Source organism: Tiliqua scincoides, chromosome 7 (assembly GCF_035046505.1).
Source record: "Tiliqua scincoides isolate rTilSci1 chromosome 7, rTilSci1.hap2, whole genome shotgun sequence".
Classification (NCBI taxonomy): Eukaryota; Metazoa; Chordata; class Lepidosauria; order Squamata; family Scincidae; genus Tiliqua; species Tiliqua scincoides.
Genome location: NC_089827.1, coordinates 37,846,225 through 37,873,920, shown reverse-complemented (window position 1 = coordinate 37,873,920; position 27,696 = coordinate 37,846,225). Strand labels below are relative to the sequence as shown.

The 27,696-nt window shown below is 43.0% G+C and overlaps 1 protein-coding gene across 9 annotated transcripts in view; it reads left to right on the top strand.

Moving 5' to 3' along the window:
* The window catches only part of PLEKHA5 (pleckstrin homology domain containing A5), a 239,741-nt gene that overhangs the window by 129,217 nt on the left and 82,828 nt on the right, over positions 1–27,696 (top strand). For all 9 annotated transcript variants that reach the window (XM_066633193.1, XM_066633191.1, XM_066633189.1 and 6 more), the window contains exons 4-5: positions 21,834–21,917; positions 22,703–22,823. In XM_066633193.1, coding sequence (XP_066489290.1) covers positions 21,834–21,917; positions 22,703–22,823 — 205 coding nt within the window. The remainder of the gene's footprint in view (positions 1–21,833; positions 21,918–22,702; positions 22,824–27,696) is intronic.

Below are 27,696 nucleotides of genomic sequence, written 5' to 3'. Positions count from 1 at the left end.
TTGTAATTAGACTAGATTTAGGCTGCAATCCTAACCTCACTTTCCCAGGCGTAAGTCATATTGAACACAGTAGGACTTACTTCTGAGTGGACTTGCTTAGGATTGTGCCCTTAGTCTTATTTATTCTTAGTATTTTATGTCGACAAGAGCCTATGAGGATGTTTTGATGGGTTGTATGGATTCTCAGTTGTATATGATGAATGTATTGACATTTTTATGCTGTTCAGTGACAGTAATAAAACTGAACTGAATCTACTTACTACCACTTCTTTAAGAAGCTTGTTTGTCATCTCTTGTTTCCTGTTCTTGGATTCAGTCCATAATACTACTAATTTATGTGACAGAATTTTAACACTTTAAACATTGGTTGCAATCTCTAGGTTATTTTACATCAAACCTCTGTGTGCTCCTCTTTGTTTAGGAGTTTTCTCTATGGCCATAACAGATATGATGTGGGAAGTCTCAGATAGGAGGCTCCTGTGTTTATCTTCAAAGCAATTGTGGAGGAGGCTGCTAATTTGATTGAGGAAGCAGCACTCTGATATGGGCTGTGTTAACACTCTGCCCCCGTTCTGTTTTTGGCAGTTGAAATCTCATGTGTATCTCATGACTGCTATTAGCTTGACTGCGAGGGAAAATATAGCTAGTTGGCAACCTTCAGTCTCGAAAGACTATGGTATCGCGCTCTGAAAGGTGGTTCTGGAACAGTGTCTAGTGTGGCTGAAAAGGCCGATTCGGGAGTGATAATCCCTTCCACACTGGGAGCAAGTGCAGTCTGTCCCTGGTCTGTCTCCCTGGCTATGGGCCTTCCTTCTTTGCCTCTTAGCCTCAGACTGTTGGCCAAGTGTCTCTTCAAACTGGGAAAGGCCATGCTGCACAGCCTGCCTCCAAGTGGGCCGCTCAGAGGCCAGGGTTTCCCACTTGTTGAGGTCCACTCCTAAGGCCTTCAGATCCCTCTTGCAGATGTCCTTGTATCACAGCTGTGGTCTACCTGTAGGGCGCTTTCCTTGCACGAGTTCTCCATAGAGGAGATCCTTTGGGATCCGGCCATCATCCATTCTCACAACATGACCGAGCCAACGCAGGCGTCTCTGTTTCAGTAGTGCGCACATGCTAGGGATTTCAGCACGTTCCAGGACTGTGTTGTTTGGAACTTTGTCCTGCCAGGTGATGCCGAGAATGCGTCGGAGGCAGCACATGTGGAAAGCGTTCAGTTTCCTCTCCTGTTGTGAGCGAAGAGTCCATGACTCGCTGCAGTACAGAAGTGTACTCAGGACGCAAGCTCTGTAGACCTTGGTATGTTCCGTCAGCTTCTTGTTGGACCAGACTCTCTTTGTGAGTCTGGAAAACGTGGTAGCTGCTTTACCAATGCGTTTGTTTAGTTCGGTATCAAGGGAAAGAGTGTCGGAGATCGTTGAGCCAAGGTACACAAAGTCATGGACAACCTCCAGTTCATGTGCAGAGATTGTAATGCAGGGAGGTGAGTCCACATCCTGAACCATGACCTGTGTTTTCTTCAGGCTGATCGTCAGTCCAAAATCTTGGCAGGCCTTGCTAAAACAATCCATGAGCTGCTGGAGATCTTTGGCAGAGTGGGTAGTGATAGCTGCATCGTTGGCAAAGAGGAAGTCACGCAGACATTTCAGCTGGGCTTTGGACTTTGCTCTCAGTCTAGAGAGGTTGAAGAGCTTTCCATCTGATCTGGTCCGGAGATAGATAGATAGTGGTGAGGCAGACGGGGAAAATATAGGTATCTAACATTCCCTGCATTTTTTCTCCCATGAGGTTAAAAGCAGCTTCTGGGGAGAAATTTAGGTTGGGGAAAACGTATGTGGGCAGATGATTAGACATGCACCCCCTGTGCAGTTTCCTTGACCAGACAGCGTGCATACATACACACTGAAGCTGCCTTGAAATACAAAAACCAAGCAAACCAGAAGATCGTATAATGGATGGCATGCATAACATTTGTTTTCGTCCTGAGCTTTCCTTGTAGCAGCTCTTACCTCCCAAACTTGTACAGTGGGATTGGTTTATATTATAAAGAATACAGAGGGGCCTTATCCATGGTTTCACCTAAGGGAACAGAACCCCTGCAGATACAGGGGTACGCCTGTATTTAAAGTATACAGGGGTGGGCCCTGTATACTATAGGGTAACCATGGATCCTATATCCCCTGTTTCATTTATCTGCAGATCTGTGGGGGGGACCCATGCCCCTTCCAGAGGCTTTTTTGAGCCCTGCAGAGGCCACAGGCGTAATGATGATTAGAACAAAAAAGTCACTCCGGTTTGCAAAAAAACTGGAACTGACATTTTTGTTCTAATTGTCATTCTGAGCCCCACAGGGGCTGTGGGCAAATGCGTGCAGCCTCTGCAGGGCTAGGAGAAGCCTCCAGAGGCAAGGAGAATGCAGCTCCCCTTGCCTCCGGCCAGTGTCCCCCCATATCCATGGATACAGGGGCACACCTGTATATCGCTTTACAACAAGTAGTTCACAAAGTATATGAGAGGTTGAACAGCAAAAATAAAGGCAAAAACAAATGTTTTTGTGGATTTCTTGTGCACACATACCAGGCTCCAGTAGAGTGACCCAAGAAATCCATATGCATTAAGCATACAGTTCAGTTATGTCAGTATTAATGAAGTCAGTAACATTTCATAGGTGACAGTTAGTGCAATTTTTTGGTCATTGTGTAGAAGACCCAAGCTTGTAAGTAGTAGTAGTAGTAGTAGTTGTTGTTGTTGTAACCTTTATTGGCATATACATTCATCAAAACAATATACTAATAAAAATCAAAATTTATATAAAATCAGAAGATGGCTCCATAATCCATAAATGCATGTCACACACAGGAAAAATCCAATAGTCAATAGTGGCCCCATTAGCTGATCTCATACAGGGCTAAGCTTCCAGTCTCATTTCCCACATACCTATGACTGTGGCGACAAAACAAGAGATGTTGATAAGAGTTTCTCCCTTCTCTGCTGACAAAAGTGCTTGTATCACATCTGCCTCTGCCCATCCCCGGAAGCGCGCTAGGATGGGCATAAGATGTTTCTGACGCTGGGTCTTATGCAAGGGACAGAACAAAAGGATATGTTCAACTGACTCCACATGGTTCAGATCACAAAGACAGAGCCTTGTGGAAAGAGGTATCCCTTTAAACCAGCCCCATAGAAGGGCTGAAGGAAGGGCGTTACATCTTGCCAGCATGAAGGCTCTTCTTAACTGCAGATTATACAGATGGGATAAATAAAATGGCATCCTGCCTAACTGGATGGGTACATGAAAATGCAATGGGGAGCAGGAGGTGTTGGCCAAACTCATTAGCTCTTGACATTCAATGTCCATGATTCTCTCCCTGACAACTCTATATGCTGCTGTTTGACACAACATACCCAGACACTCAATATCGAGACCAATTGATTTTAACTTGGTGTGTAAAATGGAGATCCCACAAGGCAGGACCGAGTCTGATACCAAGTGGAACATCAGATTGTCATTGACCACATTGAAAAGGATACCAAGCTTTTGCTTCTAATCAGATCTCTGTACACCAACACATCCTGTAAGGTGCGGTGTCCCCAATCTTTGTGGGGCTCCCCGCAACTCCTGAATCTTGTGGCGGCCATCTGTAAGTTGGAAACCTCTACTCTTCCCCTTTCACTGCCTTCACCCTCCCTCTGCCACTTAAGGGGCCGGGGGTTGAAGCTCTCGGGCAGGAGCATTGCAGTGGTTTGAGAATCTCAGCTCTCCAGGATGAGGCAAAAGGAACAAGGTATGTGCATTAAGTCACATGTGACTGACATAAATTTGGTAGTTCAAACAGAAGTCCATGGGGGAACGCTAGTTTGGGAGACTCTTCTCCATGGACCAACAGAAATTGTGGAGAACGGACTACCCACAGCCACAGGTGGCACACAATGATTCCAGTTTTTTCCTCAGTGGTCTATGGACTCCTAAAGGTTGGGAACCACTGGTAAGGAAGCATCAGAATGTGACTAGATAAGGCTTGGAGTGGGGAGAGGGTAGGAGATGGAGCATTTGTGCTGCTTTGAACTTGATTTTCGTTCAGTGTAATGGGATGAATTTGAGGAAAAGTTCTGTTTACATAAGTAAGGCTCTGTTGAGTGTGAAATTTAGAGGGAAAGTGTATGGTCAGTAAGCTAGAGGAGAAAGGAAGACTATGAGTTGGTATAGTGTTCCACACCTTGGTGGCTGTTCATGGTCTTACCTGCAGTTATTCCTCTATTATTATTATTATTATTATTATTATTATTATTATTATTATTATTATTATTAACAGTATTTATATACTGCTTTTCAACTAAAAGTTCACAAAGCGGTTTACAGAGAAAAATCAAATAACTAAATGGCTCCCTGTCCCAAAAGGGCTCACAATCTAAAAAGATGCAGATGAATACCAGCAGACAGCCACTAGAACAGACAGTGCTGGGGTGAGATGGGCCAGTTACTCTCCCACTGCTATAAAAAGGAGCACCCACTTGAAAAAGTGCCTCTTACCCAATTAGCAGGGGTAATATTATAATATTCCTCTATAATATTCTGTCTTGCAACCAATGAGCAAATGTTTCCAAATTTTGTTAATGAAGTTAACAATGTTTCCAAATTTTGTTAATGTATTTAATTATGATGCTAAAGCAGCCTTCTAATATCCAGTTGGGTTTGTCAGTAAAAAAGCAAACTTTTGAACCGTGAAGATTTTATGTCTGACATGCTTGCTGTTCCAATTCAGTGACACACTGACTGTTTGAACAGATCAGCCTGCAGCATTTGTTTTTAATTACATTTCTATTTGGTAGAGGATTGTACACAAATGGAAAGCCATAACTAGTTTAACTTGACGTACATCTTTCTTGAGTCTGTCTAGTAGGTTATTCCTGCATATGTGTAAGAATGGTTTGTGTGAGTAGTAATCTGTACAATTTACCTTCCCCTTCTTAGACTAAGCTGACCGTAGTGCCCTATAATTCATCAGCAATTCACAAATCCATCATGAAGATCTTTGGCAAAATAGTTAAGAGTTGTATTCTGGCATAGAAGTGATTTACAGAAGAGGTTTTTGATAAGAATCAATTAAGTGCGTGGTTCTTGCAGTATACTTCTTGAGTAGGGACCAGTGTGGAAACTGAGTCAGGAACATTCAAAAAGAGATTCTCACAAAATCACCCTCTGGAATTGTCATCTTATATCCCTAGCCTGTTTTGTTGAATTAATCTTCTCACCATATGTATTTTGTAAAATAACAGTTTAAAAAAAATGGTTTTTCTTCTCTGCGGAACACCTCAAAATATAAATAACAAATGCAAGGTTTGGTCCACTACAAAATAGAAGCAGGAAGTGTGACCACTCGACAAGTACCGTATTTTTCGCTCCATAAGATGCACCTGACCATAAGACGCACCTAGTTTTTAGAGGAGGAAAACTTACTTTTAAAGTAAGCCTACCATCCCCCTGTGGCGTCCCCCTGTGGCGTCCGCACCTTGCCCCCTTTGTTCTCCGCCTGCCCTCCCCCTGTGGCGCCTGTGCAAATGAGGACCTTGCCCCCCAGTGTGGACCTTGCCCCCTTTGTTCTCCGCCTGCCTTCCCCCTGTGGCGCCTGTGCAAATGAAGACCTTGCCCCCCAGTGCGGACCTTGCCCCCAGTATTCGCTCCATAAGACGCACACACTTTTCCTCCCACTTTTGGGGGGTGGAAGTGCGTCTTATAGAGCGAAAAATACGGTACTTGCCGGGCTGAGAAATGAACCAAAACAGTAGCAGATACATGTTTAAATGTATTTCCTGCCCAAGCCTCAGGGGCACTTTGTTATAAAACAAAGGACACAAACTTGCCTGAACTTGAAATGTTAAATCACATGGCAATGTCTTGCATCACCCTTGGAATACACATTTTTTTGTGGAAGCTTCAGAGTACAGTTAAGTGTGTCTCTTGTTCAGATGATTTTTCACATTTCACAGTTTTATACTACCCTTTCTCCAAGGAGCTGAGGATTGTGTACATAGTTCCTTCCCACCTTTGGTTCTCACAACAACCCTGTGAAGTAGATTAATCAGAAAGATAGTGACTGGTCCAAGGTCACCCAGGAAGCTTCCTGACTGAGTGAGGATTTGAAACTGGACCTTCCAGATCTAAGTTCTGAACCACTACACCGTCCCAGCTGTTGTGATGTACAGGTCCTAATATTTATAGACACTGAAAATCTAAACTGCAAAGGCATTCTGTGTTGAGGGGTGATCGAACTACTTCTGAATGGTCTTTTCTTGTAACACTACATCTAAAAATTAAATTCTTTTCTCATAAATGAATAAGAGTGTAACATTTTTTCTTAGACTGAGAAAATGTGATATTGTGTGACTTAACATATTGCTGGTTTGTAGAGTGGATGAGTCTGCATTAATACTGGCAGATTTTCAAGTAATTAACAAACTGTTGAGTTTCTAGCAAACCCTGCTCTGTTAAGAAGATCTGAAGATACAAAATATTCTGTTTCTTAGTAGCTTGCTCAAGCAAAAAGCAAGAGGTGACCATTGCAACATTCCCCAGGAAACTTGGAAAGGTAGATTACATCTTTATTTTATATTGATGATAATACTTTTATATTTTATATTGATGATAATATATACTGATGATAATCTTCATAACCAGTGAGACAGAGAGGTTTTGAAATTTTTTGTTTTAAGATTGAGGAAATTACTTTTCAATTAAAATTGAGAGGAAGAATCTGAAAAAAATGTTTAGCAATCTAATTTGTAATTAAAAATTCTGTTATATTATGCAAATGCAAATATTATTTTGAGCTATATATAGTGGTGCTAAAACATAAAAGATGGAATTTATATTTGAGAGGCTTTATAAAATTTCACAAAATTTCATGAATAAGTTTTATGAAAAATTTCACTGTACCAAAGAGTATATAGCACAACATGCTTTGTAGTCAATTATAATTGGCAGGGAGGTTGGAAACAGAAACAAATGATGAAAAAATTACCAGTTTGTCTTAATAACTGGAAGGTAGTTAGTTTTGAGTGATTTGAGAACTGCAGTGCACGATGTAAACATTCTGACGTGGGTACTGCCATGAATCAGAATGTGAGACTCATTTTTGCCACTTTAAACAGCGTGTGTTGTACCTTCATTCTAAACTTCTCCCTCCATTCCCACTGAACTGCTCAGTACTGTTGTACACCATTACTAAGCAGCTGCTCCATGCCACTTTTGATGTGGGTGGATTTTAGTGGTGAGTGAAGTGATTTGTGTAAGAGCCATATGTTCTCTTTTACAAGCTTACAACAATTATTATTCCTTGGCTTCTTCCTGAGAACTAAGCAGGACTGAACTGAAAATTATTCAGGGGTTTAGGACAGTGCAGTACATGAGCCTGCAAACCCAAAAGCTAGTATTGAGTGTCTAAATACAGCCTCATCTACTCTCATACAATCTTCCAAAAGTGGAATTTTGAAACCAGTTTAAACTTTGATAATTTAGGTGTAGTCTTTTGTACTGGGATTATGATTTTGATTATTTAGATAAGTCAAAGCTAAATCTTTTAGAATAGCTGCAGTAATAGCAAAGGATCAACAGTCATATTTGCAACCTGCTGCTCTTCTAGGGATCTAGATATTCATGCTGTGGCCAAAACTGTTGTAGAGATTTGTTCTGCCTGTTTTTGAAGGCTGTTCAAACAATTTTTAAAAATGATTATAAAACAGTGTACTACTTACAGAGAATCCTTGGGGGTGGTGATGTTTCATTTTCTGTTAGGTATCATAAGATCAGTTTTAAGAGACATACAACACTGACGCATTTTAAAATGTACACTTTTTAAACAGGTCTACTACTGTTTGGCTTTGAAATAGTTCTCAATTTATGGATTCTTGATGTGGATGAGCTTCTTTCTCATGCTGTGCTGGTTGTGCTGAACAGATCATTATATATCAAACATGGATCTTAAGAATTGTTAATAAAAAGCATCTGACATAACCACAGAATCTGTAAAGAATACCGGCATTAAAATCTTCCTGAAACGCTAAAATTCAGTAACTGTGCTGAAGAACTAGTTAGTCCTACCATGATCTCTAAGGGTCTTTGAGCATATTTCGGGGGGGGGGGGAATCGAAGAGCTTGAATACATGGAGAGAATGATGGCAAATCAGGAATTTTCTAACAGCCTTTGGGTTGTGCTATAAATATCAACATTTAGACCTGCCTCAGAATTCAGCATACTGCAGAAAATTCTTGAAAATGTATAAGGTGGTATTTTGTAAAAACAGGCAAACTTTTTGTAGTTGCATAAAACACTTCATTGAGCAGAATGGAACGATAGCAACAAATAGCTTTTGTTTTAATTCACTTCAGTTAGTGACCTCTTCACAGAATTTTAAGGAATTCAGTGGGAAATAGCTAGTCAACAGGGGATTGCCATTTGCCTTAATGATCCAGTCAAAACTTACTCTAACCCTTGGATAGAATATCACCAGTTATACCAAATTGTAGTAGTGGACTAAGCTCACTTTAGTAGTCAAGGTGACATTGATGAACTTAATGAAGCAACTGTTTTTGCATGGAAGAAATTAGTATCTTGAATCTTCCAACATTATCATGACTTTCCCAAAAGCTAATTTGTTTGGGAGCTGGCAGTTTTGAGCTGTTGGAATCAGTGGTGTCACTAGGGTTCGTGTCACGCAGTACGGGATGCCAGCGTGTCACCCCCATGCAGTCGGCGGAGCTACACCCCAGGTGGTGAGCATGGTGATGTACCATCACTCCACACCCACTGGTATTTTGGCTCTATCTTTTGTTAGAACAAAGATAGAACACATTCTGCATGAAATGACGCATTGATTGACATATAACATGATGGTATTATTCTTCCAAATTGTGATTTTAGTGATTTTGGTCACCAGTAGTGTCACATCCCCCCAGGCTGTCAACTTACTAACACCTTATTGTAGCAGTTCTCAAACATTTAGCACTGGGACCCACTTTTTAGAATGACAATCTGTCCAAGACCCACCAGAAGTGATGTCATGGTGGAAGCGACATCATCAGGCAAATTAAAATAAATAAGTATAAATAATTAAGGTAAAACAAATAATTAAATAAGCAGAAGTCAGCCCTGGTCCACCAAGTGAATTTCCTCTGTAGCCTGCCTACATTAACACCCCCCTCCAAAATCAGTAAAGTTTTCAGCCCTACCCAGTGTCCAGTTCAATTTAAGAGCTTCTGTTTAAACCAGATCACTGTCAGGATCCACCTGACTTCGCAAGTCTCAAAAAAGTTCACCTTATCAGCTGAAGCCTCTGTTTTGATCCTTTTTAGTGGGGGGGGGGGGGGAGAGGCTGCCTTCTGGAGCATTTGTTGAGCTGCAGTTCCATCAGATCAGGACCATTCTGGTGGCTTCACATTCCCCTTTGCCTGGCCTGACCACCAGCCAAGGCACGTCTGCTTACTCACGAGTAAACACGACCATGAGGTTTAGTTTTGCTTTATACAGGGCTCAATACATTCGTCTGCTTGGAGGGAGGAATTTCCTTCTCAGGTGTTTTTGGGGGCTGCATTCATTGGATCAGGACCATACAGGTGCCACTGGATTCCTCTCAGCCTGCCCGTTCCGACAGACTAAGGCAAGTTCGCCTGCTCGCAAGTAAATGTGCGATACAGCTCAGTTTCACTTTCCATAGGGCTTAATGCATTTTTTGTTCTCCGATTTCTTGACCATAACATTTGATAGAAAGGAGATGTTTCAGTCTGGTTTTTTGCATTGCATTCTGCTGGAAATTCAGCATCCAACGGTATATAACATGACAGTATTATTCCTAACCACCGTGATTTTAGCATATCATCTCCCAGTGACCGTCATCCCCTGTGTGTGTCACCTGGTGCAGCCTGCACCACCCACAACACAGATTGGAATGACTTTGGCTGCAATCCTAACCACACTTTCCTGAGAGTAAGCCCCACTAAAGAAAATAGGACTTACTTCTAAGTTGACCTGGTTAGGCTTGTGCCCTTTGGTGGTATTTTTTACAGGTCACTAACCATTATGAGGTACCGCAGTTCTGTTGCATTCCCTTTTCAAGAACCATCGGTTTTCAGCCTTTTGAGATATAAGAACATAAGAAGAGCCCCGCTGGATCAGGCCAAGGGCCCATCTAGTCCAGCTTCCTATATCTCACAGTGGCCCATCAAATGCCCCAGGCAGCACATGAGACAACAGACACAACCTGTGTCCTGGTGCCCTCCCCTTCATCTGGCAATCAGAGGCAGCTTGCCTCTAAAATCAAGAGCTTACACATATTTTCATATACTTACTTACACATACCGGTACTTACATATGACTTACATATGACTTGTAACCCGTAATGAACTTTTCCTCCAGAAATTTGTCCAATCCCCTCTTAAAGGTATCCAGGCAAGATGCCATCCCTACATCCTGTGGCAATATGTCTAAAGCAAGAGTAGTTACTTCTTGAATGTCAAAGCTTTGTCTCCATGAACCAGAGAGTGAGAGAAACTGATTTCCATATAGTCACTACAATATGTTTTTCACTGAGAGTCAAGAACAGTGGTTCTAGAACTTTTAGTACCAGGACCAACTTTTTAGAATGAGAATCTGTCAGGACCCACCAGAAGTTACGTCACCACTTTTGACAATTCTAGGCTGCAATCCTACCCACACTTACCAAGGAATAAGTCCTATTTACTATGATTGTTAAAAGCATATACAGAGTAGCCTGTTGAAAGTACAAATGTGTCACATTTCTCCAAATGCAGTCACATATTGTGGTAGCATCAAGACTAATATATTAAAAATAAAATATTGAAATGAATGAGAACCCACCTGAAATTGGTTCACAACTCACCTAGTGGGTCCCGACTCACAGTTTGAGAAACACTGGTCTAGAAGAAGCAATTCTCATGATATATTGTAGATGAGAATACATGGCAAGGGTGGCAAAACTTGTTTAACAGCTGCATATAATAAACTTCAGATGTTTGAGAGCTGCAATATTTAAGAAGCATTTAAATTCTTAAATATATTTTACTCACCATGAACATTAAACTTACCAACTCCCAATTTATACCCAGTAAATAATTACAGAACTTGAACTTGTTTTATTTACCATTTTTAATTATTATTCAGAAATGAGCTCAACCAACATAATTCTGTGAACTGTACATTATATGTCAGAGCCATGCCTCAGAACATCTCCAGATGCCACTGGAAATCACCAGCGCAAACCAGAAGTGGCTTCTGGTCTTGTTTGGGATGCCTTCTGATGATGCCATGAAGCTGCATGTGTCCTTCAGTAAGTAATTGCAGTGACCTGCCAGCCCCCTCCCCATGGATTTTCATTATCCATCAAATTTGATATCTGCAGGGGTCCTGGAATTGCATCCCCATGGATATTGAGGGCCCATTGTTTAGGATTGGGAACAAACCCACGCTTCATAAGATTTATGTTCCCATTTAACAGCATCAAATTATCTAGTCGCACTGTATTTTGAACCAGAAGTTCGTTAGCCTCATCTCAGTGTTTGGAAAGATAAATTTCAGGGGATGGTGAAATTTTAAATGTTGAAAACATTATGCCATAATTCATAGTGGTTCTTGGAAATATTTGCAGAGAGTGCTTGTGAATACTTAACATTTTATCCATTTTGTTGTTTTACCAATTTTTAACAACTGTGTCTACTGCTAGGTAGATACAACTCTAGTTCTCAGCAACTGCATAGGGTCATTCATGAGATGAATGTGAGCTTCTCCCAGCTGATATGTAGTATAATGAAGAAAAGATTGCAGACTTAAACATACAACTGTTAAGAGGTTGCAAACATGTGACATGCTAACTCAGGAGTAGTAGTGGAAAGCTGGTTGAAAAAAGGTACAAATATAAAACAGGCAAGCATATAGATGATAGTCAGCGATCTTAACTAATTTTTGCCCAACATACAGGTATATTGCATATATATGCAACATTGGGCAGAAATGGCTTAATATCAGGTTTGTTGGGTTTTTTTGCTGATTTTCGTAGTTATCACCTAGACAGGTGGACACGTAGACAGGACAGACCCATCTCCTCCTCCTATTAAGAACAGAGGCTTGTTGATGGGCAGCAGTGGCTTAGTGCAACCCATTGTGTGTTCTCATTCTTTCCCAGTACAGGGCATGGGGCCTTTGATGCACTTGATACACTTTCACAGTGATTCTTCAGATCTGAGAAACTTGGGTGTTATGTTGGCATATCAGAGAAGTGAATGAGCGAAACTTCTCTTCACTTCAAGAACCTTCTGTCCCCATTCTGATAAAGACTAGTGGTTTTGTTAAGGATTACATTGCTAAAACTTTGACTTTCAGGGCTTAAATTAAGGATTTGTTTTTAAGCACCTGGCAGACTGGTCCCTTGAGTGAAGAAATAAGCCTAGTCTTCATGAAGTGGCAAAATGCCACTGCCTTAGATTAGCTTCCTCAATTCTTTCCTGCAAATTGGGAAACTTATCATGAGCGTGCATATCAAAGTGTGGGAGTAGGAGAGATGATTAATGTGTATTTCAAATCCTGATGTTTAACAGCTAAAATGAGCACCTTTGTGTTAGAATTCAATTACTTTGGTGTTCATTAGAACATTCTTTTGTTACCTTTCTAGTTAAGTATTCTGTTGCTAGAGGCTGATAGTCATCTGTGTTCCAGGAAAATCTTTCTTCACAAAGCTTTCAAACTGTTTTCTTAAATGGATTAATTGGGGGGAAAAAGTTCATACATTGAAACCTATGAAAAGGCCTACGCATGCAATCTGGATTGAATTTTATTTTATTGCAAAATGGAAGAATGTTGTGCAACCACAGACCACATCCTTGCTGCTCCTAGTAGATATAATGAATATATTAATTACATTTTCCCTGTATTCAAGCAGTATTTTAGTAGTTTTAGTTTATTGTATTTGCCTCTTTGAAAAGAAGTTGGGATGGAGAATTGCTGACTTTTTGCTCCTTGAGGGAATGGAAAGTTCTTCGTGCTGAAGTTTGGTTGTGCAGACTCCACTTGCTATCTCTGTAATGTTAGGCCTTACATTCCTAATGCATTTGTAAGAGGAGGAGGAGGCTTACAGTTACCCATTTCTTCTATATGAAATTACTGTCAAAACAGCAAAAAGCCTCTGTGGTATTTACTATAGTACAATTTAGCCCTGATTAAAGGGGAGGGAAATATAAGTAGCAAATATTGCAGAATAAATAAAAATGGTATTTAAGAATTATCCTTGTCTGCTTAGTAAAGATTAAACTTGCAATATAAAATCCATTAAGTATGAAGTTAGGCTAATTGGAAATTAGCAAATGAAAGAACATTGGCATTGTTAATCTCTCTCTTATAAAGGCCAATTTTCCATCATGTTCTATTGTGATCAAGGGACAAGACCCACATTGTACACACAGTAGGTAATTCTTCTTTGAACTCCCAAGCTGATGTTTTTCCACCTGCATCCCCTTTATTTTCATTCTTGTAAAATTTGGATTGCACTTCTGTGGAAAAAGTGCACTTTTTTGTGGAAAAAGTGCACTTGGTAATGCTAGTGAGAGGAGAGCAACATGTCCCCTCCACTCCTGGGTGGTCCAATGCTTGCTGTCAGAGATCCCATAGAGGGGTGCAATGTTTGTGTGTCCAAGGACCAAGGTTCGTCTGAGACTCTTCTACAAGATGTAAATTGGTGTAGCTGCAAGTAATTTGAATTTCTATTCTTGTGCTAAAATTCAGCAGTGAGTCAGTGGCTTTATAACTAAGACTTCCATACAGTATTGGAAAGAGCATTTATGATGCAAGCTGTCACTTGCTTTCTGGTGAAAACATGTCTCAGCCAGCTGTGCCCACCTTTTGAAGGTTTCAAGTCCTGTGTGTGTGAAGTGTTCAGCTTGCATACTGAGTGGAAGGAGGAATGATCTTGCATACCAATGAAATACTTAGGGGAATTCTTGATTTTTTTGGCTCAGAGGTAGCATATTTTTGAGAACTCACCTTCTGTGTTAACAGTACAAAATGCTTTTATGACAGTCTGTATTATAGTAACCAGCTTTGATAATAAAAAATAGTAAAGTGCATCTCTGTAATCTCTGTATTTTTATCTTCAGGCTATTTAATTCTGTATTTTAAAAGGTAGCATAATTTTCTACAAAAACAGCAAGACTGAAGCCCAGAGAATGGAAAGTCAGAGAATAGACATTTAAATGGGGCATATACTGGCAGTTTTCATGTAATTATTGTGATCTCGGCAACTGAAAATAAATGATTTTATTTTTTACTTATTTTTTACTTATTTACTGCTAAGAAAAGGGTGAGAAATGGGGTTTAAATTCCAGACAGGTACACTCTTCTCCCATGAACCAGAGATTTGCTATATAGATTTTCACTTATAAAAACTGTGAATATAAAAACCATAACTTTTGGTCATATTGTCTGGGAATCAGCTGTGTGGGATGCACTAGGCAGTGCAATATAGAAAATTATTGCAGAAAATTAGATCATTGTATTTAGACTCAAACTAGAATGGAAAGTGTTCTGTGTGTACCAAAATGCATTCCTGCAGCAGCTTTAGTTCCATAGCTGTGTCCTTGATACGTTCATGGTAAGCAGATCCACAAGCCAAAGAACTACTGTAGCAGGCCAGTTTCCTCCCAGATTTGACAGTGTTCAGGGGTGTTGTGCATGCATTCCTTGGCCCAGCACATATGGTTTGTGGCAGCCACCGTGCACCCAGCATCCCACGCAGGCAGCAAGTCCAGGTGAGATTGGAAAATATAGGATCCCAGGAAATTTATGGTGCCCTTTCTTTGTCTCCTGGGCCCCCTTTTTGACCCTGGACCCAGGTACAAATTACCCCCTGTAGCACCTCTCGTGGACCCTGCATGAAACCCCCACCCCTTCACCCAAAAATACAATTAAGTTTGTAATAATTAGAGATTTATTAGATGTATTAGTTATAGTGAAGATTTATGGGTTGTTGCTTTTGTTGCTGGCTGGAGGCCATTCATTCCCCGCCCTCTCTGGTCCATGGGAGAGCGCTCTGGAAGTGATCAAAGGCGATCTTTTTCTTGAGACATTGTGGACCATTTCTCAGGGTCTTGTGGACTACCTGTGATCCCCAGACCACAAGTGGGCAACTAGTGGTTTAAAATGACACACTGTTAGGACCTGCCTAGCTTTACAATTCCAAAAAAGATTTTAAAAATTCCCCTTACCAGCTCAAACCTCTGTTCTTTCCTTGTTAGTGCATTCTGTCTTCTGGAACATTTGTGAGCTCCACTTTCATCAGATCGGGACTGTTCTGGTGCCCATGCATTCCTCTTCGCCTGACCTTCACGTTTGCCCTTTCTATAGGGCTCAATACATTCATTAGCTTGGAGGGAGGGACTGCCTTCGCAGGTGTTTTTGGGGGGCTGTGTTCCTTGAATCGGGACTGTTCTGGCGGTGTTGAATTCCTTTGTGATGAAACAGTGCACATTTGCCTAACTTGTGAGCAAACATGCAGTATGGCTCAGTTTCACTTTCCATAGGGCTCCATGTATTTTCCTTCTCAGCTATTGTCAGTTTCAGCTTCAAGACCTACCAACAATCAGGTTGTGACTCACCAAGTGGGTCATGACCCACATTTTGAGAAACACTGTTCTAGAATGTTGTACTATTCAATGGAGCATGGAATGAGGCTGCAGTTCAGCAGCTAACATGCTAACTGCATAGAAAGGATTTTGAATTTTCCCCCAGTATGCTTAAAAGGGTGAATTTCACCAGGATAGGTCTCTCTCAGCTCAGATTTTAAGTTACAAGGTCACAGAAGATTAAGAGCCCAGTCTTATCCCTCCCCTGCGCCCAGCCATACGTCAGCACCTAAAAGGCTGCTGCTGTATCCTTGGGGGCCAGAGAAAGTGCTGAAGGTATCCTCAGGGTAAGGGAACCTCATTTCAAGTCAAGTGTGACTGGCCCCAATGGGTTTACTTGAATCTGTGCCACCTCTTGAGCTAGAACAGAACCAAGTAGACCCATGTTGGGTGGCTTGGCTCCAGAGTGGGCATAAGATTTGCAGCAGCCTTTTCTGCTGTCCCCAGTTCTGATTTGTTTTCTGCCCCCACCCCAGGTTTGCCTCCTCCCTGAAAGGCCTCCCTGCCATCTGATGGGGAAGCTTACCACCCAGTATTCCAGCAACACATCCTTTCAGCACTGAGGCCCACTGCTAACAGGCACTGGCCTCTTCGCCCGTGTCACAAGCTACCGCTGGCACCAGAGTACCTTAGGACAGTGGTCCTCGAATTGGTGTGTCAAAGACCACCAGCCTGAGAACCCCTGGTCTTTTCCCTTTAAGGGGTGGGGCAAGGGGAAAAGTAGCAACGCAATCCTCAGGATCACGCTGCTGTGGAGGAAGGGGGACTATTTTAAAACTTCCCTTACCTTCTGCCAGGATCTTACCTTCTCCCCGGGGGCTGTGGGGAGACCTGTGGAGCACTCTGCAGTGATCCCTGTGGCTTGTAAAAAGTGAAAGTTGCGATCACAACCCACTTCCGGTTTCACAATTGCAACTTTCACATTTTACAAGCCCCTGTGAGCCCTGCAGAGTGCTCCAAAGGGCTCTCCGGACCCCTGCAGACGGTAAGGGAAGTTTAAAAATAGCCCCACTTCCCCTGCAGTGGCGTGATCCTAGGGATTGCATTGCCACCTTCCCCCCCCCCCCCCAAGACTTGACTTGGGAGATTTACTCCTGAGAAGTCTGAATACCAATGCCTTATGGCACTTTTACAATGCCCAGCACGGTTAGTGGGGCTGGAACATTGGTACTGGGCAGCACAGGTTCAGGCTGTAAGTTGCAGTTCTGGGGAGTTCTACAAGAGGAACATGAAAGCACATCTGATCTGTGGAGATGGGCAATGAGATTGTTCATTACACAGGACAACACACATTTTGCTTCATTAAACATTACACCAATTCCTGGGTATATTTGGGGTGCTGATTCCAAAAATTGGCATCTGTTTTGCCCTATCATGTCTAGTTTTGGAGATATAGTATAGTCTGTTTAGTGAATGGTTCAAGCAGCTTCCTCATGAGGAAGCCTACACCATGGCTTTCTCATGAGGAAGCTGCTTGAACCATTCACTAATGAGGCTATACTATATCTCCAAAACTAGACGTGTTAGGGCAAAATGGATGCCATTTTTGGAATCAGCACCCCAAATTCATATCCAACCACCATAAAGTTTGAGAAAAACTTTTCTGATGCTCAGTTTTGTAGGCCTGTCAATAGTTAAGAGGTTGCCTCTCCAGCCCTATGCTCAGCTTAACTTGGGTCACAGAGAGACTGTTAAACCTGTAACTGCTTTCATCAGTGTTCTGTGCAGATATTGTTTATACCTATTATGCAAGAGATTCTGTATATAAAGAGATGCCTTTTTCTATGTTAGGAAGTACATATGTGAGCATTTTATGCTCAGTGTTATGCAGTGCTGAAATCTGCCAAAACATTTGCAGGAAAAATGAAAGTGAAAAAGTTTTTTGAGAGCTAAAATAACCTCTGTGTGTTTAAAGCAATTTCATTTAATGATTAAATAATTACATATCATAATTTGAATTAACATGCATTACCAGATGCCCTTGAAATGCCCTTTCATTTGCATTTATTTGGGTTTCATTCTTCCCATTTGGTATGGAACCAAACTTTTGTATTGGAATCAAAACAAATGTACAATCTGCAGCTATCTTGCCTTGGATCATGGTTGGGGTACTCTTCTTGAGGGATAGATCTTTGTTTATATCTTGATTCCTTGCTGCAAAATTTGTGAGTTACTTCATCCTAGAAAAACCAAACACCTGTTGTGTGGAACAATTGTTAACCTTATTTCCAGCACATGTAGAGTATAACTGGCCTTCAAGGGATACGTTTTCAGAAAATCAGGATGCAAAAGCAGTTTCTCAAAAGAAATTGTAGCATGTATTAATCTCCCCATTTTTTATGTACAGTATGAACACTGGAACTGATACTTATTAGCCAAGATGAATGTCAGCACTGGTTCATTTCCATTTTTTGTGTATCACAGTAGGCATAAGCAAGGCCTTTCTGCATATGAATAGGGATTTTACAAAAGAGGCTGAATTTTCCCCTCTATTCAGTTAGTATGGGTGGTATTTATCGTTCTTCTTGCTGAGGAATGAAGCTTTTGATTTTTGTACTATGTGTTTTTATGTGAAAGAGGACTTATATTTGGAGCACAACTGTGTGACATTGCAAAGGAGTTTTAACAGAAGTACCCACCAGGAAATTGTTAGGATTACCTTGCTGCCATTCAGACTTCAGAGGTTTTTGAGGGGAAGCAACATAACATATATGTAGATTTTCCTTTTTTCATGGCTTACAGCCCTAATCCTATCCTTCTCCCAACCCATTGGTGCCAAAAGGAGGTGTTCTGAATCTAACCAGGGGAAGGGGTCGGAAGGCTTTGGTAAGCTTCCTGCTCCACTATGGGTCTCCTTGGGCCTTTGCAAATTTGCTAGCGCAAATTCAATGAGAGAAAAGGGGCAGGCAGGTTGCCTGCCTGAAAAGACTTCGGACATGACTATTGAGGCACGTGTCAAAAACAGATTTGTGCTATGAGCACATTTAAAGAGTTGCATTTAATTAATTTTTTTAATGCTAGTATGCAGTGTTCCCTCTAAAGAATCTCTGCTGTACACAGACCCCTCCAGCAGCTGCTTGGCATCGTAACTTGTCATTATCAAAAGTCCAGGTTGCCTAGCTCTGCTCTGTGCAGAGCTTGGATGGGCAGTGTGCAACCAGTTGGCCATACACCTTTGAGGGAATACAGATAGTGTCTTACTTTCTTTCAGGATTCCAAGGTTTCATGCATCTTCTCAGTAATCTTTGTAACAACCTTGTAAGGTGCGTCAGTGTGTCGCTAGTGAAGGTGTGGGGCCTTATGCTAGAGATTGACGTGCAATGACTTCATTTGCTAAACCCAAATTGGCAGAAAACTCGGGATGAATCCGACCGGACACGGAGTAGAGCCCATTACAGAGCCTATTCCGTGGCGGTGGTAGCAGCGAAGAGATCGTTCTTCTCTGCTACCATTGCGTCTGCTGACAACCGTCCGGCAGAGCTGTTCCGTGTGGTGCGGGGCTTCCTCCATCAGCCCCCCCCCCAGTAGACCAGGAGGAATACATGGTCAGCCGCTGTGACATGTTTGCGCAACATTTTGCAGATAAAATCGATCGTATTCGTCACAACTTGGATGCCACATTGACAGTGTCTGACGATGTCCCCCTGGCAACTGCTTGTCCTGTGTTGTGGGATTCTTTTCAGCTTGTACAGCCTGAGGATGTGGACAGACTCCTTTGGAGTGTGAGGCCATCTGCCTGCCTGCTCGACCCTTGCCCAGCTTGGTTGATAAGAGCTGCCCGGGGTGGGCTGGCTGAGTGGACAGGGAGGGTGGTCAACTCTTCCTTGATGGAGGGGACGTTACCACTCGCTTTGAAACGGGCGGTGGTTCGCCCCCTCCTGAAGAAGCCCTCCCTGGATTCCACTGTGTTGGATAACTACCAGCCAGTCTCCAACATCCCGTTTCTGGGCAAGGTAATTGAGCGGGTGGTGGCATCCCAACTCCAGAGGGTCTTGGATGAAGCGGATTATCTGGATCCTTTTCAATCTGGCTTCAGGCCGGGCTTTGGGACGGAAACCGCCTTGGTCGCCTTGGTGAATGACCTACGCCGGGGACTGGACAGGGGGAGTGCGTCCCTGTTGGTCCTGCTGGACCTCTCAGCGGCTTTCGATACCATCAACCATGGTATCCTTCTGGGCCGATTGGCCGAGTTGGGAGCTGGAGGCACTGTTTTGTGGTGGTTCCGCTCCTACTTGGAGGGTCGGTCCCAGATGGTGGTGCTGGGGGATGCCTGTTCGACACCCTGGCCCTTGAGATGCGGGGTGCCACAGGGCTCAATTCTGTCCCCCATGCTATTTAACATCTACATGAAACCGCTGGGAGAGGTCATCCGGGGGTTTGGAGTGGGGTGCCATCAATATGCTGATGACACCCAGCTCTATCTCTCCTTTCCTCCAGACTCCAGGGTGGTGGTTGAGGACCTGGAGCGCTGTCTGGAGGCAGTGAGGATCTGGATGGGGGCTAACAAGCTGAAATTAAATCCGGATAAGACAGAGGCTCTCCTGGTTCGGAAATCCTCAATGCAGATGCTGGACTATCGGCTTGCGCTGAATGGGGTTGCACTCCCTCTGAAGGAGCAGGTCCGCAGCTTGGGGGTCCACCTGGACTCGCAGCTGCTCCTGGATTCCCAGGTGGCGGCTGTGGCAAGGGGGGCCTTCGCTCAGCTTCGGCTGGTGCGCCAGCTGCGGCCGTACTTGGATCATGCAGACCTGGCCATGGTGATCCATGCCTCGGTGACATCGAGATTAGATTACTGTAATGCGCTCTATGTGGGGCTGCCCTTGAAGACGGTTCGGAAACTGCAACTAGTGCAGAATGCGGTGGCCCGTGTGGTTACTGGAGGTAGGCGGTTCGACTCTGTCAGTCCGCTTCTCCAGCGGCTGCACTGGCTGCCCATTCGTTTCCGGGCCCAATTCAAGGTGCTGGTATTGACCTTTAAAGCCCTATACTGCTCTGGACCAGGGTACCTTAGAGATCGCCTGCTCCCATACAATCCGGCTCGCCCTCTCAGGTCATCAGAAAAGGCCTTTTTACAAGTGCCGCCGCCTAGGGAGGTACGTGGGGCGGCTGCAAGAAATAGGGCCTTCTCAGTAGTGGCACCAGCGCTATGGAACTCCCTTCCCCTTGACTTAAGAATGGCTCCCTCTCTTGAGACCTTTCGGCAAGGCCTGAAGACCCTTCTGTTTAAACAGGCCTTCTGAGTTCTTGGCCTTTTAACATCTTTTTAACATCTTTTAATATTTTTTACAGGCCTGATTCTTTTATGACTTGCTGCTGCTCTATGCTCTTTTTACCTATTTTTTTGACTCTGACTGCTGTTTTTAGTATGTGTTAATATGTTTTTATTTGTTTTTAAATTGTTTTTAATATGTTGTAAGCCGCCTTGAGTCCCTTCGGGGAGAAAGGCAGGGTAGAAATAAAGTTATTATTATTATTATTATTATTATTATTATTATTATTATTATTATTATTATTATTATTATTATTATTATTATTTTGACTAGTGGCTTCTAGCTCCTACTCAGACATCAATGCGAGGTTAATAATCATATTGCTCCAAGCATTGTTTTACCACTATTTTGCCTTTCTTGCAGTCACATGCACTGTACACATGTGCAAGAAACTATTTCTGCACAGTACATCTGCAAAGAGGGTGAGATGTGAATGTTCAGGCTGTGGCAGAGTGGGTTATGAATTGAATTCTTGCATACACGTACTCCTTCCTCTGTGTGAAGCCTATAAAGTGGTTCACCAGAATTTGCATTGGTAGCTATTTTACAATGAATGATTGTGTTCAATCATGGGTTAACACATTAACCGTAGTCTGTTAAAAAAAAAAATAAACGTCTGACGCAATATCCAGGCTTAATGTGGATAGTAAGGAAGTGTTTTAGCATAAATGTTCTATGCTAATCTCTAAAGGATTGCCGAGTGCTTGAGTTTAAAATATCCTGCTTCAAGAATCATTACTTGTTCTTACAGTGTTACTGTGAGAAGCTGCACGTATGCACTAATAAAGGCTTTATGATGAATTTGCCTGATTGGTGCCTCTGGATTTTGCAGTTGCACATCCAAAAAAATTCTATACTTATGTATTTTTTCTCTTGTCTCCTCATAGTCACAATGAACGAAAAGTGACCTGCAAGCATCCAGTCACAGGGCAGCCATCACAGGACAACTGCATATTTGTTGTGAATGAACAGTAAGTAGATTGTTTTGCTTACCAAATGTAGAATTAATAGCTATTCACATTAGGGTCAGGACACTGATCAGTTGAGCAGTCAGCTATTGTCAGTTGACTGTACAGCAAGTCCTCTCTTAAAGTGGTTTCATTTTAAGTCATTTCATTATAAAGTTGATGAGGAAACAAAATTGTTTCCTTGCTGGGGCCCTACAGTCTGTGAGAGTTTGCATGTTCTACATTTTAAATTGCATTATGGTGTAAACTCTTGATGGCTCTAAGTATGCCTTACTCAGCATCACAAGGGCTTATATCTTCCAGAAATAGAGTAACTTTCCTTTTTGCCCAGCTGTTTCCAACATGGGTACCACTAAAATGATCAGTTATTCTGCTAATACAAGTTTGTGTGTAGGATTTATTCAAAAAAAGTGCACATCAGATTCATTGATAATGCTGCTAGGCCTTGATCTTTCTTAGCATCACAGGCCTGACAAGGTGTGTTTGAAACTAGAGAAAATTGTAAAGAGTGAAATATTCTGTTGAAAAAGAAGCCAGCAGTTTGACTATGCACTGGGAAAATTTTCACATGCATGTAAATAAACCAACTGGGCTGCCATTACACTATTTTTAAAAATTTTAGCTATGAAGATTTCACTGACAATTCCACTCAATAGATTGATCAGTTGTTTTTCTTTAAATAATCTGGCTAACTGGAGAAATAGTATATCGCATTTATTAAAGACCAGCTTTATTACAGTAATTCACATACACAGCGGGTTCTAGTGTTTTTGCATATTCTGTTTCAGGACTGCAGCAACTATGACATCTGAAGAAAAGAAGGACCGACCAATAAACATGATAAGTGAAGCTGCACACTATAATTTGACATCAGATTATGCTGCGCATCCAATGAGCCCTCTGGGCAGAGTAAGTTATAATAGCAAACATACATTATTTATTAGTACAAAATTATTCAGCTACTTGGCGCAACATGGCACTGAAACACAATTACATAGAAATTTTGAGGTAGTCATCTCATTTTAGAAAGAAGCAAAGCTTGTATACCTGCTCTCAAGGACTTCACTGTGAATCTTTAGTATGAAAATGAAAGTGTCTGGAAGCTCTTGGAAAATATAATCTGAACCCTCATTTTGTAATATGAGTGACATGATAACAGCACCGTTAGATATTTTATATAACAATATGATTGGAATATCTTATTTTGCCCTCTGCAAAAAAAAAAAAAAAATAGGATCCTTCACACAGGATCAAACAACACCTATAGTATCCAGCAATCTTTCCGCTCAGTTTGGATAAATCCATATTCAACAATGCTACAAACAGAAGGTGAGATGAACAAGGTACTATATTCCAGTACTGCCTGCCTCATTCAAGAAAAGGTTGGAACTGTAGCTCATGCTTTGCCCCTGTGTTCCATCCCTGGCACCTCCAGGTAGATCTGGGAAAGTCACCTTTGTGAAACCCTGAAATGTTACTACTCTGCCAGATAGTGCTGAACTAGATGCACTGATAGTATAAGGCAGCTTCCTATGTAAGAGGAATAATAACAAAACAGTTCTGGTACGTTAAAGTAAGGAGCCAAGCCATAAGCTACAGGTCAAGGCACAATCCCACTGACTTCAGTTTTACATATCTGTGATCAAAGGGACTAATTGCCCTGAACTTCTGAAAACATGCTGTGACATATTTGCAAATAGAGTCAAGATATCTTCCTGTCCATCCACACTAAAATGTTCAAGCAAAGGAAGCAAACCATAGCACAAGATTTTAAGAATTTTTAGAATGATGAGCCTGCAAGATTTGGAGAGGGAAGATCTAGATCAGGGGTGCCCAAACTCTGGACCAGATGCCATTTGTGGCCCTTGGGGACCCCCAGTCCGGCCCACAGTGAGTCCCCACTCAGTGAGCCTCTGCCCCTCCGGATACTTGCTGGAGCCTGCACCGGCCTGACACAACTGCTCTCATCATGAGGGCAACTTTTCACCCTCTTGCGTGAGCTGCGGGCCGAGGGCTCTCTCTACCGCTTGCTGTTTCACGTCTGTGAAGCAGCAGCAGCAGTAAATGAAAGGCCAGTCTTGCTTTGTGCAAGGCCTTCATTCATTCATTCATTCATTCATTCATATAAGTTCCATCTCTAATATATTATTTATGTAAATTGGTTCAAATTTTAAATGTAAATTAATTTTTCTCCTGACTCCCAACACAGTGTCAGAGAGATGATGTGGTCCTCCTGCCAAAAAGTTTGGACACCCCTGATCTAGATCAAAGTTTCAAATGAAAGACACCCCCGCCCAGAGGACATTTGTGTATCCAAAATTACTTGAGGCACCTGTACTATGTCATACACAATACAGCCATTTTCAAGGCTTAAAAAAAACAAAAACAAAGGCAGATGTTTACTCCCAAATGGCCCCAGTTGTTGAAATGGCCCCAGCTTGTCATTTAAATCAGTCCATGTGTTTTGAAACAAGGTTTTAGCAAGGTAGTGGTCCTCACTCTGTTGAGATCAGACAGGAAGCTATCCCTCTCACACAACACCAGAACCAGGGGATATCCACTAAAATAGTGTTGGGAGAGTTAGGACAGACAAAAGAAAATATTTCTTTACCCAGTGTGTAATTAGTCTATGGAACTCTTTGCCACAGGATGTGGCGATGATGTCTGGTCTGGATGCCTTTAAAAGGGGATTAGACAAATCTCTGGAGGAAAAATCCATCACAGGTTACAAGCATTGATGGGTGTGTGCAACCTCCTGATTCTAGAAGTAGGCTACCTCAGAATGCCAGATGCGAGAGATGTCACCAGGATTCAGGTCTCCTGTTGTCTTGTGTGCTCCCTGAGGCACCTGGTGGGCCGCTGTGGGACACAGGAAGCTGGACTAGATTGGCCTATGGCCTGATCCAATGGGACTCTTCTTATGTTCTTAAGAAGATAGTGCATCTTTCTCCTCTTCCCCAGCTGTGCTATGGCCAAAGTTATAACCTGTAGAGATGGTGGGCATCAGGCAGACAAATTTGAGAAACTGAGCCAGTGGAGTAAAATTGGCCTACTTTGTGAGATGCAGATGAAAACTATTGATGCAGTTTCTTCGCATCATCAGGAATGGCCAAATCATTGGGTGGTTCGCTCTGACCTAGATCTGCCTTCCAGCCCTTTCTTGTCTATGTGATCGTCTTTTATTGAATTTAGGATCCTCTTTCAGGGTACTTAGCCTATTACACAGTTGCAGATAGTTAATACTTCTTGAATATGACAAACTGGTAGCCATTCTGCACACAAAACAGAAACTATACAGAACTTTTCCATGTCATAGATTTTGCAACATCAGAGTGCCGCTGCCATAAACGTTGCTGTCTACTCCCAAAGACGTGTGTGTTAAAGATGCAGAGGTGACTTCAGTAATAAAATCTGACTTTTCTGTGTGGCCTTGTTGACCACCTTAATGTGGCTGGTACCAGTTTCTGATACAATGCTGTACAGTTTCTGATACAGCTGTGCTGCCATCCCAAATGTGTCAAGGTAAAAAGAGAAAAACTTCTGGAGGCCTCAGACTAGTTCCCCCGAAGAAAGGTGGGTTGTATCACCCGGCTCCCCCTCTTTGGGTTGGCAGCATTTGCCAGAGTCAGGAGCAGGGGCTGCTGTCAGCAGATCCTCCTGCCTGCTCTTCTAACTCCCAACTGCCTTGTCATCCCTGGCTTCCAGGTTTATGTAGGGCAGACCCGTCCCCTTTGGCCCCTCCCTTTCCCTCACTTAATTGTAATTGTTGGCAACCTTCAGTCCCGAGAGACTATGGTATCGCGCTCTGAATGGTGGTTCTGGAACAGCGTCTAGTGTGGCTGAAAAGGCCGATTTGGGAGTGACAATCCCTTCCACACAGGGAGCAAGTGCAGTCTGTTCCTGGTCTGTCTCCCTGGCTATGGGCCTTCCTTCTTTGCCTCTTTGCCTCAGACTGTTGGCAAAGTGTCTCTTCAAACTGGGAAAGGCCATGTTGCACAGCCTGCCTCCAAGCAGGCCGCTCAGAGGCCAGGGTTTCCCACCTGTTGAGGTCCACTCCTAAGGCCTTCAGATCCCTCTTGCAGATGTCCTTGTATCGCAGCTGTGGTCTACCTGTAGGGCGCTTTCCTTGCACGAGTTCTCCATAGAGGAGATCCTTTGGGATCTGGCCATCATCCATTCTCACAACATGACCGAGCCAACGCAGGCGTCTCTGTTTCAGCAGCACATACATGCTAGGGATTTCAGCTCGTTCCAGGACTGTGTTGTTTGGAACTTTGTCCTGCCAGGTGATGCCGAGGATGCGCCGGAGGCAGCGCATGTGGAAAGCGTTCAGTTTCCTCTCCTGTTGTGAGTGAAGGGTACATAACTCGCTGCAGTACAGAAGTGTACTCAGGACGCAAGCTCTGTAGACCTGGATCTTGTTATGTTCCATCAGCTTCTTGTTGGACCAGACTCTCTTTGTGAGTCTGGAAAACGTGGTAGCTGCTTTACCGATGCGCCTGTTTAGCTCGGTATCGAGAGAAAGAGTGTCGGAGATCGTTGAGCCAAGGTACACAAAGTCATGGACAACCTCCAGTTCATGCGCAGAGATTGTAATGCAGGGAGGTGAGTCCACATCCTGAACCATGACCTGTGTTTTCTTCAGGCTGATCGTCAGTCCAAAATCTTGGCAGCCCTTGCTAAAACGATCCATGAGCTGCTGGAGATCTTTGGCAGAGTGGGTAGTGACAGCTGCATCGCCGGCAAAGAGGAAGTCACGCAGACATTTCAGCTGGACTTTGGACTTTGCTCTCAGTTTGGAGAGGTTGAAGAGTTTTCTGTCTGATCTGGTCCAGAGATAGATGCCTTCTGTTGCAGTTCCAAAGGCATGCTTCAGCAGGACAGCGAAGAAAATCCCAAACAAGGTTGGTGCAAGAACACAGCCCTGCTTCGCTCCGCTTCGGATGTCAGAGGGGTCTGATGTGGAGCCATCGAAGACAACAATGCCCTTCATGTCCTCGTGGAAAGATCTGATGATGCTGAGGAGCCTGGGTGGACATCCAATCTTGGGGAGAATCTTGAAGAGGCCGTCCCTGCTGACCAGGTCGAAAGACTTCATGAGATCTATGAAGGCTATAAAGAGTGGCTGTCGTTGTTCCCTGCATTTCTCCTGCAGTTGTCTAAGGGAGAATACCATATCAGTGGTGGACCTGTTGGCTCAGAATCCGCACTGCGATTCTGGATAGACGCTCTCTGCAAGTACCTGGAGCGTCTTTAGTGCAACTCGGGCAAACAGCTTTCCTACAACGCTAAGGAGAGAGATGCCCCAGTAGTTGTTGCAGTCACCCCTGTCGCCTTTGTTCTTGTACAGCATGATGATGTTTGCATCCTTCTTGTCTTGAGGTACTCCACCTTCTCTCCAGCAGAAACAGAGGATTTCATGCAGCTCAGTGACAATGATCTCTTTGCAGCACTTTAGGACTTCAGTAGGGATGCTGTCTTTTCCAGGTGCCTTGCCAAAGGTAAGGGAGTCCAGGGCCACGTGAAGTTCTTCTAGGGTTGGTTCACTGTCAAGCTCCTCCAGCACAGGCAGGCACTCAATGTTGTTCAGCGCTTTTTCGGTGACTACATTTTCTCTGGAATATAGCTCAGAGTAGTGCTGCACCCAGCGTTCCATCTGCTGCACCCGATCCTGGATGACCTTGCCTGCGGCAGACTTCAGAGGGGCGGTTTTCTTCTGTGTTGGACCTAGGGCCTGCTTGAAACCATCATACATCCCCTTGATGTTGCCTGTGTCAGCGGC